Source organism: Cyprinus carpio, chromosome A1 (genome assembly GCF_018340385.1).
Source record: "Cyprinus carpio isolate SPL01 chromosome A1, ASM1834038v1, whole genome shotgun sequence".
Taxonomy (NCBI): Eukaryota; Metazoa; Chordata; class Actinopteri; order Cypriniformes; family Cyprinidae; genus Cyprinus; species Cyprinus carpio.
Window position 1 is genome coordinate 36,565,908 of NC_056572.1, and position 17,168 is coordinate 36,583,075.

Consider the following 17,168-nt stretch of genomic DNA (forward strand, 5'->3'; position numbering starts at 1 on the left):
AAATGTTAGGACTCGTAATAAATGTTAAGAAGAAGTGTAATAATATGCACTAGTTTTAAATCATGAAATCCTGTGAGGTGATGGGGAAGGTCCGGGCATGCCCTTATTGGACATGTTAAGACATTTTACCTGAAGACACTGAATCGCGAACCGATTGTTCTTATGAACCACTTCTTCAGTGCTCGGATTCGCGAGGGTTTGTTCGTCAATTCGGACGGATTAGTTTGGGAGTCAATTCTGAAACGGTTAAGTATGAATCATTAAGATAGTATCTGACACAATTTACTGTCACTGCATGAAAATAATACATTCCAAAATAATAGATTCCAAAAAGGAAGCGTCCTGATTTGACTGCTCAGCGCTAAAGCGAAGCTGATTTTTGCGCCCACAGTGACGTTCATCCCCATCTGTTCTCGTTCTCTCTCTCTCTCTCTCTCTCTCTCTCTCTCTCTCTCTCTCTCTCTCTCTCTCTCTCTCTCTCTCTTTTTCTGTTGTGGTTTAGAAGCTGACTCGCACTTTTCCTTTCAACTCCTTCATTCGACTCTTTGAAGCAGACCGCGCCGAATCTGGCCTCTATTACGCGCTGCACGGCTTAATTGACTCCAGAAAATGACTTAATGACGTTAATTAAAAGCAAGCCGGATGAAATGGCGGGGAATTTCGGGGTCATGTGTTCGAAACTTGGTTCTTTTCCTCTGAGGACATTTGGCACTGATTTCAGCAGAAACCAAACCCCGTCAGTTCAGTTATCATGCCCGGCCGTGAACCCATCAGCTGAGTTCAGCCATCCTTTACTCAACCTCGTGAAGATCCAGACCTTCACTATTTGGTGGAAATACAGGAATATGATCAATTTGTATTTTTGAATCAGCCGATCATTTTTTGAACTTATGAACTTGACAAAACTCAATTGGCAATGCTGCGATCCAGCCGAAACACACACAAACACTGTAATCATCCCCAAATAAACCAAACCACAGCCAGTTGAAAGCGCTGTAGCGGGGAAAATGAACACGTCACACCTGGATGACGCTTGCGTGATGTCTTTCATCTGCACGTAACCCTCCTCAGTATCTCACTCTTTCGACATCTGATCTCTCCTGATGTTCATCTGAGGGGTCAAGGCTGTGCACATCCCGATTCTTCAAGCTCTCAGATTTCTGTGCCATTTGAAAAACGAGCAGTTGTGTTTCTCTCTGTTGACTGAGAAAAATAAATAAAAATGAGAAAAGCACAAAACAAAATTTGTAAAACAAGCTAAATTAAAAAATATGAAGCAAGCTAATGAATTCTATAAAAATATATAAACAATATTAGAATGACTGGCAAGATGTCCCTGCATTCTTTAATGCTTTTGTTTTGTAGAAAAGGTTTTTTTTAATTAAACAGTATTATTGTGCATTGTTAAATGGATGCATATAAAAAATAATAAATCTGAATTTTCTTTGCCTTGCCAGTTGTATTTTATTATTGTTTATATACTGTTGTGGTATTTATTAATATTTCGAATTAGCTTTTATTTTTATATTTTCAGTTTAATGTAATATGGTTTGTTTAACTAATTTTATTATGTAATATTGTTATTATTTGAATTCATTCATTCAGTTTAGTTTATTCTCATTTGGTGAAAGAAATGTCAAAGTAATCAGATTATTGTTATTATTATTATCTTACTTTTTTCAGTTACACACATGCATTAAACATTTTAAATCTACTTGGTAACATTGGTTGTCTAAATTGTGATTATTTCCTTTGACTGGAAAAAAAAAGTATCCTTTAAAGTATTTTCAGAGCAAATGCATGAATATTAAGATGAATATAAGATAGATAAAGATAAATATTTTTTATACAGTGTTGGATATTGTATAAATTGTTGTATCTCTCTGCATGGAGATCAGCTGATATTGAAATGCGGGAGGATGGTTCATGTAGTCAGAGGATAAAACCACAAGGGTTTGTGAAATGATGTCTCCGTTGTGAAACCTAACATTGAGAAACGGTTCTCTGTGTGCAGTGGTCTGATGCACGAGGCTCGCGAGCGGGACGTGGAGCAGGTGCACCTGCGCTGTGCTGAAGGCTCTCTGGAGTGGCTCTATCCCACAGGAGCCCTCATCGTCAACCTGAGGCCCAACCTGCCCCCGGCGGAGGGTCACCTGCGCGCCTGCATCAAGCCGCGGCCGGACTCCCGCGGGGCCACGCTGTACGTGGAGCGGACCGGAGAGCTGCGGCTGCTGCTGACGGAGGAGGATCAGGCGGCTGGACGCGTGGGCTGCTTCTCTCTGCAGGAGGGGGCGCTGTTTGTGGAGGCGTCTGCGCGACGGGACATCAGCAGGACAATCACAGCGTTTCAGTATCAGCTGATCTCCACACAGACGCCAGGAGACGAGCCCTGCTCACCTACAGGTGCTGAGAACACAGACGGATTTACGCTTTTTTTTTGATTTTCACTTATTAACAAACTGAAAGACAAACCAGAACCCCCTCAAATTCAAGCAAGGAAAAAATACAAATAAAGATAAATAAACTAACTGAAACAAAACAGAAGTAAAATTCCGCAGTAATAATAAAAACAGTAATACAGAATCATATAACCCTGAGCCTAACAGTACACCTAATGAGGGAAATTTATTCATTTGCTCTCAAAAAGATTTTTTTTTTTTTTTTTTGAGAATCATAATCACAGCTTAGACAGCTGGTGTTACCAAATACATTCAATGCAATAAGTCAAATATAATAATAATCGAGCATGTTTTTCCACATTTTCATGAAATTAATTCATATTTTATTTATTGATGTACACCAATTATCAATACACGTTATTATTGTTTAAAATATATATTTAATATTTTATTTATATACACCCATGTAACAATACACAATATTATTATCGTAATATTTTATTTATAAACACCAATTTAATTCACAATATTGTTATTGTGTAATACAGAAAGAAAATCATACTTACCTTATTTTATCTTATTTTTATTTATTTATTTATTACAAAATACAGGCATTAAAGAATGTAAAAAGCCATCTTCCCAGTGCTATTTTAGTATTGTTTTATTACTATTATTTTTTGTTTGTTTGTTTTATTTATGGTACTATTTTATATTCAGTTTTATTTTTATATTTTCAGTTTTCATTTTTGGTTTAAGTTTTAGTCATTTTGATATGTGCTTTTTTATTTTATTTTATTTTATTATTATTAATTTATTTTTTACATTATTTTAGTTTGAATAATTTTAGTACTTGAACTTACACATATTTTAGTTCAGTTAGTTGCCAAGGCAAAATTTCAAATTTTTACATTTTTTTAACCTAAAGTTTTTCACCGAATAGTTAAATTTTCCTTATTTATATCCTTAAAAAATACAGAATTTATTGTAAATATTTGCTCTATCTTGCAGCTCTTTGATACAGCAGTATGCGTGAGAGAGAGAGTGTTGTGTTGGGGGTTGAATAACAACACTGTCAGATGAGCGTCATTCACATGAAAGACTGGTTTAGAGAAGCCGTAAAACCCCCGCCGCTCCCCAGATCCATGTTCAGCCTGACATAAGAAAATAAACAGAGTAATCAGGAGGTCCCTCCGGGGTCAAGCTGCCTGTAGAGCTGTCAATCACAGCCAGCGCTGCGTCTGATTGGCCTGATGCTCACTCAGGTCCACTCTCATTGGTTAGTTTGTTATGAAAGACAGTGAAGGTGAGATGAGAATTAATAGAGTATCTTAATAGTTTCAAAAGGAATATGTAATGATATAATTCAGTTCACACACAGCTGCCTGTAGAGAATCACAGTCTAAATATATTCAAATTAATTGTTCTTCCTTCTTTCCCCCCACATGGTACACACACTTGGCATTTCTTGTTATTTTGTTTCCCTTCCCCCTCACTTTTCCCGTCTTTTTTCCCGCTCCATTCCCAGGGCTTTAGATTCATAAACATGTAAGTCTTGAGGTGTCCTGAGCTCCTCACCTGCTGGTCTCACTCACAGTCACGCTTGGACAGGCTTCGATGCGTCCACAGCGAGAAAAGTGTGTGTGTGTGTGTGTGTTAGTGAATGTCCTAACTCTTTCTTGTAAACAATGAAAGTGGACTGTGATTTATACCAGCTCAAGTTCCTAAAAAAGTACCATAAAAGTTATCAATGTGACTAAAACCCTGCTTTTGTCAGATTTTCAGTGAATAATTTTCGTTCTGTTCATCATAAGGGCTATCACATTGTGATTTGTTGGTTCAACTGGCCTTTTAACTGAAGTCTGCAGTGCTTATAAGACAGCTGTTGCAGTCATTTCTGGTTCCCTTGAAGTTTATAATAAAAAAATGCAAGGTTTACAAGTTAAAATCTAAAACATAACCATTATAGAAAGTTTTGTAAAAGTGACTTTACAATTGTGAATATAAAACCTAAAAATAACATATCTATATGCAGTGTGAGTCTGAAAGTGTTAAATCAAGTGAGGAATCACATTTCCACTGAATCGTTTCTCAGGGTGAGTCTGGAGATAAATGCTTTACGTTTGCATTTCACCCAGTTTGTGAGACTTAACTAAATGTGTTGAGGAAAAGATGATAAATGTCTTATTATTTTGTCTTCTATAACAAGCAAAAACAAACATGCAGCACGATCAGTGTAGTCCGATTCACTTCTGATCTGTTTGAATCATTGGAACGAATCGTTCACTGATTCATCAGAGCATCTGAATCACTCGAGTGAAACATGTCAGACTGTTGCAACACTTTTTATAATAAATGATACTGTAGTTTTAATCAAAATTAAACCACATTAATACATCTATAACATTAAACTGTAAATCTTTAAAATGTTGAAAATGTTATTAGTTACTGTGCTTTTTTTCTATGCATTTGTTTGGAGGCATTTTCAGTTGCCAGAGCGTTCTGAGAAAGATTTTGGTTCCCACTCTACATTTTTAAGTTTTATATTAAAAGTGTAACATTTATAAATAAAACCTAAAAATAAGTAGAAGTAGTTATTTTATAAATGTACATTTAAAATGTAAAAATAACCTTTAAGAAACATTCTGTAAACATTTTTAGTTAAATAATAAAATAAAATAAAAAAAAAACATTAAAGAATGTTCTAACATAAAACCTATTCTGAGAATTGTTATAATAATAACTCTTCTGAAAATGTTCTATTTTGGTTCACAGAACATGCATTTTTACGACTGGACATTGTAACACAGACAACAATTACAACAGTAAAAACAAACTTGTGTTAAAATATTAAAAGGCTAAATAGCACAAATATATAACCTTTAAATGTATTAAGCACTGGAGAAGCTCCAATATCACTGGGTAGATTTTGGGTAGACTTTTCCATTATTTTGTACGAGTCAAGCATAAAAGCCTTTTTACACACGTTTAAGATGTTTATCATGCTGTAATGTAGATGCTGGGGTTTGCTGGTGGAGAGGCAGATAATGATGATAATATCTGAACAGGGTCAGAGGGCAAAGGTCAGAGATCACAGGACTCAGACACAGCTGGAGTCTGACAGGCAGGACATGTGTTCATGTGTGTGTGTGTGTGTGTTTCAGCTGCATGCAGGCCCTGCGCTGATGAGGAGCTGCTGATGGCGATCTGCACCAGTGACTTCGGTAAGATCCACCTGTTTTGTTACTGCTTTAAACTCTTATTTACCCCATTATTTACACTATTAGCTTAATTAAAATGAAAATACTTCATGCATGTTTTGCCTACATGATATTAATTGCGTTATATAAGCTGCAGCACATTTCAGATGTAAAAAAATGTGACTTCTATTCTGTAAATGATGGTAAATCTCTGTCACTGCTGCTGCTCTTTCTCTCAGTGGTGCGCGGCAGTGTTCATCATGTGGAGGAGGAGGAGGAGGAGGATGAAGGTGAGGCGTCAGTGGTGTTGTCGTTGAGTCACGTGTACCGTCAGAAGAGCCGTGTGTTTGTGTCCGGCGGCGGGGGGCGCGGGCGCGGCCGGTGGACGGGTCGTGTGAAGACACCGCGGCGGTGCGGCCCGCGAGCAGGACAGGGCGAGCTCCTCTTCACGGGCGCCGTGCGGTTCCAGGAAGCGTGGCTGGGATGTGCTGCTCTCTATGAAGACTTCATCAGACTCTACCGAGCGTCTCTGGACGCGGGAACAAACCCCTGCCACATAGACAACAGACTGAGAGACACACAAACAGACCTCTGCTGGTGTTAAACTGTGCACTCGGGGTGAATCTCAGCAGAACATACCTTCTTTTTTTGTTCATGCTTCAGTCTGGGTCACATTTTATCCCAAAATCCAATGAAATAAATAAGAAATTATATTTAGTATTAAATTAAATTAGGATTATTTTAGAACCAGTTTTTGAGATAATTTTAATAATAATTAAACACATTGCCCCTCCAAAATAACTGCTTCATCCAGAGGCTTTTTTAATTTTTTATTTATGATTCATAATTTTCAGATGGGGTTTCTTTAGATTAATTACTGTCAAATGTTTCAATTTTACAGTAATACTGTTCTTTAATCAGCATAAATTAAATTGAAATTCAATACTGTAAATCCTGCCATTATGTATGAATATTTCATTTACTTTAACTTTGCTGATATAATAATAATAATAATAATTATTATTATTATTATTATAAATTATATTATTAATATTATTATTACAATTGTTATTAAGCTTGATTTGTGAATAATAATTAAACATATTTAAACAAAACTTAATAATGCATGTTCTGTGAACCAAAACACTATCATAATGTTAGAAATCATAATAATAATGTGAGGGAAAAAAAAAACAATAACATAGAATTTAAATAGTGAAATAATTGTATATAATGGCTTTATTTGTATTGCTAAATTTAAATCATGTTGTTTTTTTGTTTTTTTTATATTATTGTAATAAAAAACCAGGGATTTAAAAAAAAAAAATTCTTCTTCTTGATTTGTGTTGATTTTGGGGTGAAATGTGGCCTGAGTGTTTTTCTGATGAGATCCAGAGGGTACAGATGGATGGAGCTCAGTCAGGAATCCTCCTTAAACGCTGCGGTTCTTGGTTGATGTTTGGGTTGTACGGACAGAAGTTCTGTCTGTTCTTGTTGCCTGATTTCATCTGTCTGAAAGTGATACAGAGAAAGTGGTGTGTGTGGTGTGTGGTGTGTGTGTGTGTGTGTGTGTGTGTGTGTGTGTGTGTGTGTGTGTGTGTGTGTGTGTGTGTGTGTGTGTGTGTCATGAGCTCTTGCCTGCACGCGTGTGCTGCTGCGAGACGATGAACGGTGCTTTTGTTTAAAGCTTTGTTTATAGTTATTGAGCGGTCAATTCTTCTGACTGACGTCTGGACTGTGTTCATGAAGTGAGTTTGTGGGGATTGTGTGTTTACGCTGTGTGTGTTGGTTGAGTTTCTGTTGCTTGGACTCAGAACGAGTCTGGAATAAAACACTCCTAATGGAAACATAATGGTGTCATTTTCTGTGTTTGTGTTGCTGGGTGTTTTCTACAAACTGCCCAACTGTGGAGAGAATTTGTGAAAATGTTCATTTCACCATGTGAACACGAGCGCTTTCAGAGACACAGAGCCCTAATAAAGCAGGTTAGGTAAACATGCTGATATATAGCCAGCTGGAATGATAACACATCTGGTTTAATGACAGCGCCCCCTTGAGTTACTGTGGTTTAAAAACATTAAGTCTGAAATGAAATGTTGAACAAGCCTTGAGAAAATACGGTTAATGAATAATTCTGTGCGATTATTGTAACTAATAATTATTATTGATTTCCGGCTAATGCTAGAACGTTCTGGGAAGGTTATTGTCTGAATAAAAAAAGAGCCAACAGAGAATGAGAACGCTAGAGGAACATTCTGTGTTTGTTGGGTTAATAAATGCATTGGTATTGTAATACACAATTCATCGGTACTTCTTATTATATATATATATATTAGCAGTTTTTTCCAATTTTCCAAACAACCAAGACCACGGAGAAATGATATTAACCAGTTCTGTCAGTTTCACATTTAGAAATGCATCGCAGTTCAGATGCCAAACACATCCAGAAGCCACTTCATGTTGTCGTTGGCGTTCTCTTCCCCAACTTTAGCCTATTCTTCTAAGTTAAAGTTTACCATATCATAACACAGCAGCGCACTGTGCCAGTCTCATATTACGTGTTGCGTTCATTCTGAGAGTGTGTTTCCAACCTTGTGTGATTCTGAAACCAAAGTTTTATTAATCCTTCATGTAAAATATGAACCGTTCTTAACCGCTTACTGTTTTTCCGTGATTTTCTGCCAAGTTGGATCGTTCCTGTGTCGTTCAGGGACTCCATGTGTTCCAGGATGAATTCTTACCGCTGTTTCTCTCAAACATTAAAAAATAAGACCACATGCATTAAGAAAGTAAAAAGTACTATTATTTATTTATTTATTTTTGGCAGATGGGTGCATTCCAGTTATTAGTGATACCTGGATAAATGACCCTGGACCACAAAAAGGTGTAGTAATAATAATAATAATAATAATAATAATAATTATTATTAATATTTTCAAAATTGAGGTATATACATCATCTGAAAGCTGACAACTATTTGAAAATCTGGAATCCGAGGGTGCAAAAAAAAAAAAATAATAAAATAAAATAAAATAAAAAAACCTCCAAATATTGCGAAAATCGCGTTCAAATGAAGTCCTTAGCAATGCTAAGGACTTCAGTTGAACATCAATATTACTATTCATTTGGACTTCAATATTACTAATCATATAGTCTCACAGTGGAGCACCAGAACCATGACAACAGTTTATTGTTCATTGTTCAGAGCTCCGAAAGCGTTCTGTCTGACCCGTTCCTGCATGCATCCGATCATCTGTGGGCTCATCTGATCTGTGTTGATTCTTAAGACTGTCCCCTGCTCAGCTGTCTCAAGCACGACCGGAATGAAGCACAGACAGCACGACTCTGAGCGTGTGTGACGGGTTATTAACACCAATGTGACGCAGAAACTCTTTCCTGACCGTCTTCACCTGGAAAGCGTCTGCTGTGCACAGACATCTGATAGACACGCTCTGTTTGAGCCCTAGGCGAGATTTTAGATCCCCCTCCCACCCCCCCTTTAAAAAATTCAGAAAATGCTGATTTTTCAAAACTTTACTATAACATAACATAACATAACATAACATAACATAACATAACATAACATAACATAACATAACATAACATAACATAACTCCCAAACAGAGAAATGCCACCCACAACTATGCCTACAATGAAAAGTACTTATTACAACAAAGAGAAATATGAGAAATATGGAATGCCTAAAATAGTCTAACAGACAACAATGGCAACAAAATAAAGACTACATATTGTGATTTATTTGTAGGTGTTAGCTAGTTAATCTAATTAGCATAACCATTTAATTACCATTTTGTGCATACAGTGGAAAATTGCTTAAATACTTAAATTATTTTCATTCATGAATGCTAGATTACAGTCCTATGGTCTCTTTCAAAATACATTTAGTGCACTTTTGGTGAATTAAAAGCAAGTAAGCTTCCCGGCTCCTGCCTTGTGCCCCTGATAATTTTCTTTTTTCACTCATATTTATTTATTTATTTTTATTTTTTTAGAAATGATTCTTTCAGAGCACATGCATGGCAAAACTATGCGTGCGCCACGCATAATTAATGCGTTATGATGATGTATTATAATTATGTCATGTCCAGGCAGAAAGTGTTTAAATTAGTCCAACATGACGTGTTATCAAATCTTATGGTTTTTGTTGATGTCAATTGTATTTTATTCTAACATTATTTTAATCAGTTCGATGATCGATCAGTAGCCCATAATTAATTGTCAGCATTTGCACGATGGTCACAAGAGGTCTTGCCAGAAAAAAAAACTTTTTTGCGCCCTAGGCAACTATAATCAAAATCAACAAAGTGTAAACAAAAATAAAAAAAAAAAAAAAAAAAAAAATAGTAAAAATAAAAATATAAATAAATATAAATAGTTATTTTTATTAAAATAGTTATTATAAAATGGCTATTTTCCCCAGTCACATGAACACATCCTTCATTCACATTTTTGTGCAGGAGTCACATGGTTAGTCTCAGTGAAGGCTTAACCAATCATGGCACTTAAGAGCGTTTATAAGCTGCGGTGAGTTTCCCCAATCAGTAGGGTGAGGGGGAAGCCACCGGAGCAGCTGCACTCGGTATGTCTCTACACAAACAAAGCTATTTTTCGTTTGGTTTTCATCTAAAATGCTTGGTTAACTCTAGCATGCGATCCTGCACTTGTAGTGTTCACCATCGTTGTCTTTAGAAGCCGACTGGTGCCGCTGTGCGTCGAATATCTGCGGGAATTGGTGAGTCTGTTGTTGTTGTGTTCGCTAGCATGTTGCTATTGGCGTTGGTATCCTTACGTATTATAGTGAAGGGTTCGCTAGCTTAATGCTAATAGCATTAAGCAATCTCAATGTATTTATATGGGCTGTGGGAGCTGGTAGCATTAGCTTCCCATTTGCTCCTATGGAGTTTTCATTGGATTCCATGAATTACAATGTAAATTGAGCACTTTGTTTTCAATGCTTTGGCTTTAAGTATTTAAATGGATTATTTACATACTGAATGACAAGATTATCAATTGTATTGAATGGAATGTTATATTGTAAATAATCCCAATATTTATGGGTGGTTATTTCCATGCATTTGAGTATTTTTATACAATTTTGTTATGGCCATTTAATATAATTATGACAATTACTTATGCAGTATTTTTGAATGCTATTGTGTACACATAAAAATATAGAACATGGAAATATAAAACTAGCTAGTGATAAATTATGAGTAGTGACTAAACCATGGGTCCTGTTATTTAATACAGGCCAGGTGCGGCCAGTTGCGGGCCAGTTGATGGCGAGCCATTATTACTTGGAACAGAACCTGCCCCAACAACATCATCAGGCCCTGTGGGTTTGGTAGGAGGCTGTGCAGTCTGCTCATCCCCTCCACTCGTATACACATACACACACACCCAGCCATTCACTAAGCTCTGGCTTATGGACTATTTGCGTCTCACGGACCATTTGTGTTATCAGGACGTGGTGTTCATTTTTTATGAACAAAGAATATAGTCCTACAGTGTGTTATGAATTGTCTTTGATCTGAGTACTCTTTCATTCCTGAGTTGTATTTTGTTTTGTTTTCCTTGTGAATTATTGAATTTCTCTGCAGATTGGAAATATTTTGGGATATTGTTATTGTTGTTTGTCTTTGTTTCACTTAATACATGGTACCAACACCAAAATTAAATGATCTGTCTCCGTGTTATTATTTACTTTTTCAACACCTCCTTAAGATGAACTTTATCTTCCGTAGCCCAATCATTATTTAACTTTTTATAGCTATATCCATCTGCTATTTAACACATGCACCTCGTGTGTATGCTACATAAATGTGGCGAGCCAGACAGGAGGTAACATCACAAGCCCAGATTGCATATGGAGAAGAGGAAAAGAATTTATGTGAGACACTGACTATTATTACCAAACAACTCACTGAACAGATGGCTGCAATACAGCGTCAATTGGCTGTTCTAACTGTAAATCAGTCTCAAGGCCGACAGTCTTATACTCCAAGACCCAATCCAGTTGTCACACCAGCAGAGAGACAGTGGCCATGTTGGAGTAGTGAGACTCCTCAGCAAAGTCCCAGTGCGTGTTCCAGCCGGCCGCACATCCATCATCGAGGGCTCTGCTGATGTTGCCTCTCCCAGTTTTAGCCAGTCTGTTTTCGTCCAGCATCCGACATCCATCTTGCCTGGTGGTCTATGTGTTAGCAACTGCCTTTTCACTCTTCCGGCTCATGCTCCCTATAAAGTCCCAGTGGTCGTAACAAATGAGTCAGAGCAGGACCTCTACATTCCACCCTTGAGTGTCATTGCAGAGCTCGGAGCATACCACTGCATTTTGTCACAGCATCAGGTGAAAGGCTATTTATCTGAACCTGCACTTACCTCTCTCAATTTTGATTTCGGGGACTCTCCCATACCATCGGAGTGGAAAGAGCGAATCACAAAGCGATTAAGCGACATGTCAGAGGTCTTTTCGCATCATGACCTTGATTTTGGATGCACAAATAAGGTAAAGCATCACATCACACTTCATGATGGAACTCCGTTCAAACACCGTGCTAGACCAATCCATCCCAATGACATAGAAGCTGTTCGTAGTCATCTGAGCGAGCTTCTGGAGGCCGGTGTCATCCGTGAGTCCACATCACCCTTCTCTTCTCCTATTGTTGTCGTACGGAAGAAGAATGGGGATATCCGATTGTGCATCGACTATAGGAAGCTTAATCTCCAGACCATCAAGGATGCCTACGCTCTTCCCAAGTTAGAAGAATCCTTTGCGGCGCTTACTGGTTCAAAATGGTTTTCAGTCCTGGACTTGAAGTCAGGCTATTACCAGATTGAAATGCACGAAGCGGATAAGCCCAAGACTGCTTTCGTGACACCCCTGGGCTTTTGGGAATTTAACAGGATGCCACAGGGGGTCACTAATGCTCCCAGTACGTTCCAGCGGTTGATGGAGCGATGCATGGGTGACCTCCATCTTCTTGAAGTGTTGGTGTTCTTGGATGATTTAATAATCTTCTCCGAATCCCTTGTAGAACATGAGAGGAGATTGATACGAGTGTTGGACCGGTTGAGAGAGTACGGATTAAAATTGTCACTAGAGAAGTGCAAGTTTTTCCAAACATCCGTCCGCTACTTGGGTCATATTGTGTCAGAGAAAGGAGTAGAAACGGATCCAGAAAAGATAAATACCATCAAATCCTGGCCAATTCCCACCAACTTAAAGGAACTACGCTCTTTTCTGGGATTTGCGGGTTACTACCGCCGTTTCATTAGAGACTATTCCATCATTTCCAAACCTCTGAATGACCTTACCCGTGGGTACTTACCTGCACGGAAGTCCAGAACCAAGCCATCTAACGTTAAATATCAAAGTCCAAATCAGCCTTTTGGAGAACGTTGGAGTCCCAGTTGCCAAGTCGCTTTTACCACATTGATTGAGAAAATAACAACAGCTCCAGTCCTTGGGTTTGCAGATCCATCCCAACCATACATACTTCATACAGATGCTAGTACGACAGGACTAGGGGCTGCACTTTATCAGGAACAGGAGGGAAAGTTGAGAGTGATTTCTTATGCAAGCAGAGGCCTGTCTAAGAGTGAAAGCCGCTACCCAGCCCACAAACTGGAATTCTTGGCATTAAAATGGAGTGTCACTGAAAAAATTCCAGGATTACCTGTATGGAGCCACCTTTACCGTTGTGACAGATAGCAATCCCTTGACTTACATACTCACCTCCGCCAAGTTGGATGCTACTGGTCACCGCTGGTTGGCCGCACTCTCCACATATTCGTTCAAACTCCTGTACCGGGCTGGGAAACAGAATATAGATGCAGACGCACTTTCCCGACGTCCTCACCAGTGACTTGAGGAAGCACCTAAAGATTATGAGCTCATACAACAGTTCCTGGAAAACCGTCTTGCTGACTCAAACCTGATCTCTTTAGAAATTGTTGAAGCCATCTGTCAGGGTGTCTTGTCCGAGCTGCTCAGCCTGTCAGTCCTGGTTCTGAGGGCATTACGCTGGTTGAGTCCCTCTCTATTACAGCAAAGGCAGTCCCTGACAGTTATACCACTGAAGAGGATCAGCTACCTTCAGCCCTGTCTCATCTCAGCATTAGGGAGGAACAGAGAGCTGATGTAACCATCCGAGAGCTGGTTCATCAGATGGAGAATGGAGAAAAGATCTCTCCAATGGCAAGAACAGAGCTGCCTGAATTACCTCTCTTGTTGAGAGAGTGGTCAAGGTTGGAGCTGATTGATGGAGTCCTTTACAGGAAACGGCAAGACCATGAAGATATTACTTACCAACTTGTTCTTCCAGAGTGTCTTCGTCCGGCTGTACTAAGGAATCTCCATGATGAAATGGGCCACCGGGGAATTGAGCGCACCTTAGATCTTGTTCGCACTAGATTTTTCTGGCCAAAGATGGCCAATGACGTTGAGCACAAGATCAAAAAACGTGCGGTCGCTGTGTGCGACGGAAAGCTCTTCCTGAACGAGCTGCTCCACTGCTCAGCATCAAAACATCCCGTCCTCTCGAATTAATCTGCATGGATTTCCTGAGCCTTGAACCCGACACAAGTAACACCCGTGATATCCTCGTTATGACCGATCATTTCACAAAGTTTGCTGTGGCCATTCCAACACCAAACCAAAAAGCAAGGACTGTAGCAAGATGTTTATGGGATAACTTCATTGTTTACTATGGAATTCCTGAACGGTTGCATACAGATCAAGGTCAAGATTTCGAGTCAAAACTGATTAAAGAGTTGTGTGAAGTTGCTGGTATCCAAAAGTGTCGGACGACGCCGTACCACCCAAGAGGAAATCCGGTGGAAAGATTTAATCGGACGTTGCTGGGGATGTTGGGTACTTTGGAAGACAAACAAAAATCTAAATGGAAAGACTTTGTGAAGCCATTAGTTCATGCATATAATTGCACAAGAAATGATGTAACCGGGTTCACTCCATATGAACTAATGTTTGGTAGAACCCCACGTCTTCCTGTCGACTTGGCTTTTGGCTTACCTCTGCGTGAACCACACCATAAAACTCATTCTCAGTACGTGCAAGGGCTTAAAAAAAAACGCTTGGATGAAAGTTTCCAGATTGCTTCCAGAAATGCTTTAAAAACAGCTGAGCGGAATAAAATACGGTTTGACAAGAGAGTCATTCCGTCAGCGTTGGAAGTGGGAGACAGAGTGCTTGTAAGGAATGTACGTCTCCGCGGGAAGCACAAGCTCTCAGATAAGTGGGAGCGGGATATCTATGTCGTGGTCAGAAGGGCGGGTGAACTCCCTGTTTACACTGTAAAGCCAGAGGGTAGAGATGGACCACTGCGCATATTACATAGAGATCTTCTCCTGCCATGTAGCTTTCTACCAGTAGCTGAGAATGTTCCGTCACTGGATTGTGCCCCTGTTGCCAAGCCGCGAACTCGCCAGCAAAAACAAAAATCAGACAACTTGATCAACTTACCTGCTAGTGATGATCATATTGAAGATGTGGAGCCACTTATCTTCAATCCATCTGTATCTCGATTCACTGTGGAAAGACACTGCAGAGTTCCAAATGCCGTTCTTTCTAGTGATGCTGCTGATTGTAGTTCTTCTATCGCACCTCCTGTTAGTTCTCCAGCCCCAGATGTGCCGCCTGTGTCGGAATCCAGCAGCGAGCAGTCTGAGTCCTGTGAGAAAGAGGAAGCTGTGGAAGAGGAAGATGTTGTAGAAACTATAACTGAGACCTCACCTGAACCTGAAGAGACAATTACCGAAATCCAGTTGAATGAAGATCCTCCTGCAGAACTTAGTCCATTGCCTGCTGTTCCTGTTGAGCCTTTAGTTAACGATGACATAGCTGACAATGACTTGACTTTCAGACGTTCGACCCGACACAGAGTACCGCCTGAGCGGTTGCAATATTCGATCTTAGGTAATCCTCTAATCTCCGTAGTTCGGTCTCTGCTTCATAGCTTGTCTGATGTTTTAAGTATATCATCTGCATCTGATACCGCTTCAGCTGTTCGTGTCATCTAGTGTGCCGACATGCAATGGGACGTGCATGAATTAAAGGGGGGAGGGTGTAACCCAGGGTAAATATAAATAAAAATGAAAATAAAACGTCTTGAAGATGTCAGATAGACGTCTCTGTGATGTATCAGTGTAGGCTACTTCACTGTGAGAAGCTTCGGTTATTTTAGCTGTACCAAAAACTTTAGATATTCTTTGGTTGTACATAAACATTCTATTATGATTTGCTATATTATTGCAATTTATTATAGGAATCATAAACACACCGGTTATTAGCGCGAAATTATTTGACCCTTAACTTTCAGAATCAGACGAATCTTACATTCACGGAAATAACTTAATTCCACAATGAAAATAATAAGGTGGATATTCGTGTGTGTTTGTGTTTTCGCACGCGCCCTGCACACGCTGGCCTGACCCCCCAGACACCCACCACCTCAGACACACACACACCCAAATCAGTGTGAAGCCTGCTCTCAAATACGATTCTACTCATAGACTACAGTGCGCCCTGCTGGACAGGATAGGTAAGTGCATCATTTTGTAGATTTGCTGAAAATGTGTCTTCCCCAAGGGTGCCGCACACGTCCTGAACAGTCTGAGAAGCCAAACCCCTGGTGGCTGGACGCAGTATAGGTCATAAACCTCCCCCTATCCATGTCTTATTGGAAGTGGGACAAACTAAAGTGTTTTTTTTTTTTTTTTTTTTTTGTCATTTTATGTAGCTGATGTAAATTCAAGCGCTCGTTTTATAGATACGTTTGGTTTTAGTTAGTTATTTGATGCTATAAAAACGGGAGTGTAACGTCATGATCGATAGCTGATATAGCTGTATAAAATAGGCCTTTATTAATGTGTTACTTTTGACTAGCCCAGGTGGTTAGTATGTTGTATTAACTTTATTTTAACAAGCCTCTTTTTACGGCAATCAGCAGACATCAACATTGGAGCAGTCAGTGAAAGGAGACTTTTGGGTTTCTTGTTTTAGTAATGGCATTCATTCTCGCTACATGAGATGTGTCTGTGATTCAACGCCCTGTTATACTGCATTTGTGTGTAATATTGATGGTTTCTAATATAGCCGTGGCATCATAATGATGTTATGAAGAGATGGATTCATTCAGGTAGGACACGCTGAAGGCCTAGGTGTGAAATGCATGACCTGTCACTGTTGGGATCTCTTTTTTCCTAACAATGTGATGTGATTTCACACATTTTCTGAGAAAGAGAAAACTCTTTTGCGCATGTTTAAGACCAGGTCAATTCCCACAAAGTACAAAAGCTTTAATTTTATGTGATGGCTTTTCAGTGTTTTATCAGTTGGGGAAAAATATATATTTGATGTCCATTGTTTTCCTGTTTAAACACATAAATGAAGAGAAGTATCTCAACATCACATCATCAGTGTTGACGAGGTGAAACCGTACTGTGTCAAGCTGATGTACAGATCAAAACCATATCAACAAATATTCACCATCAGATGTGATTTGGATGTGTAAGAATGTATCACCAAACA

The 17,168-nt window shown here is 39.0% G+C and overlaps 1 protein-coding gene across 1 annotated transcript in view; it reads left to right on the top strand.

The window, feature by feature from the left end:
• Positions 1-6,200, top strand: part of LOC109071263 (meteorin-like protein) — a 6,669-nt gene extending 469 nt beyond the window's left edge. The window contains exons 2-4 of the mRNA XM_019087738.2: positions 2,015-2,403; positions 5,561-5,620; positions 5,836-6,200. Of these exons, the coding sequence (XP_018943283.2) occupies positions 2,015-2,403; positions 5,561-5,620; positions 5,836-6,200 (814 nt within the window). The remainder of the gene's footprint in view (positions 1-2,014; positions 2,404-5,560; positions 5,621-5,835) is intronic.
• The last annotated feature ends 10,968 nt before the right edge of the window (positions 6,201-17,168 follow it).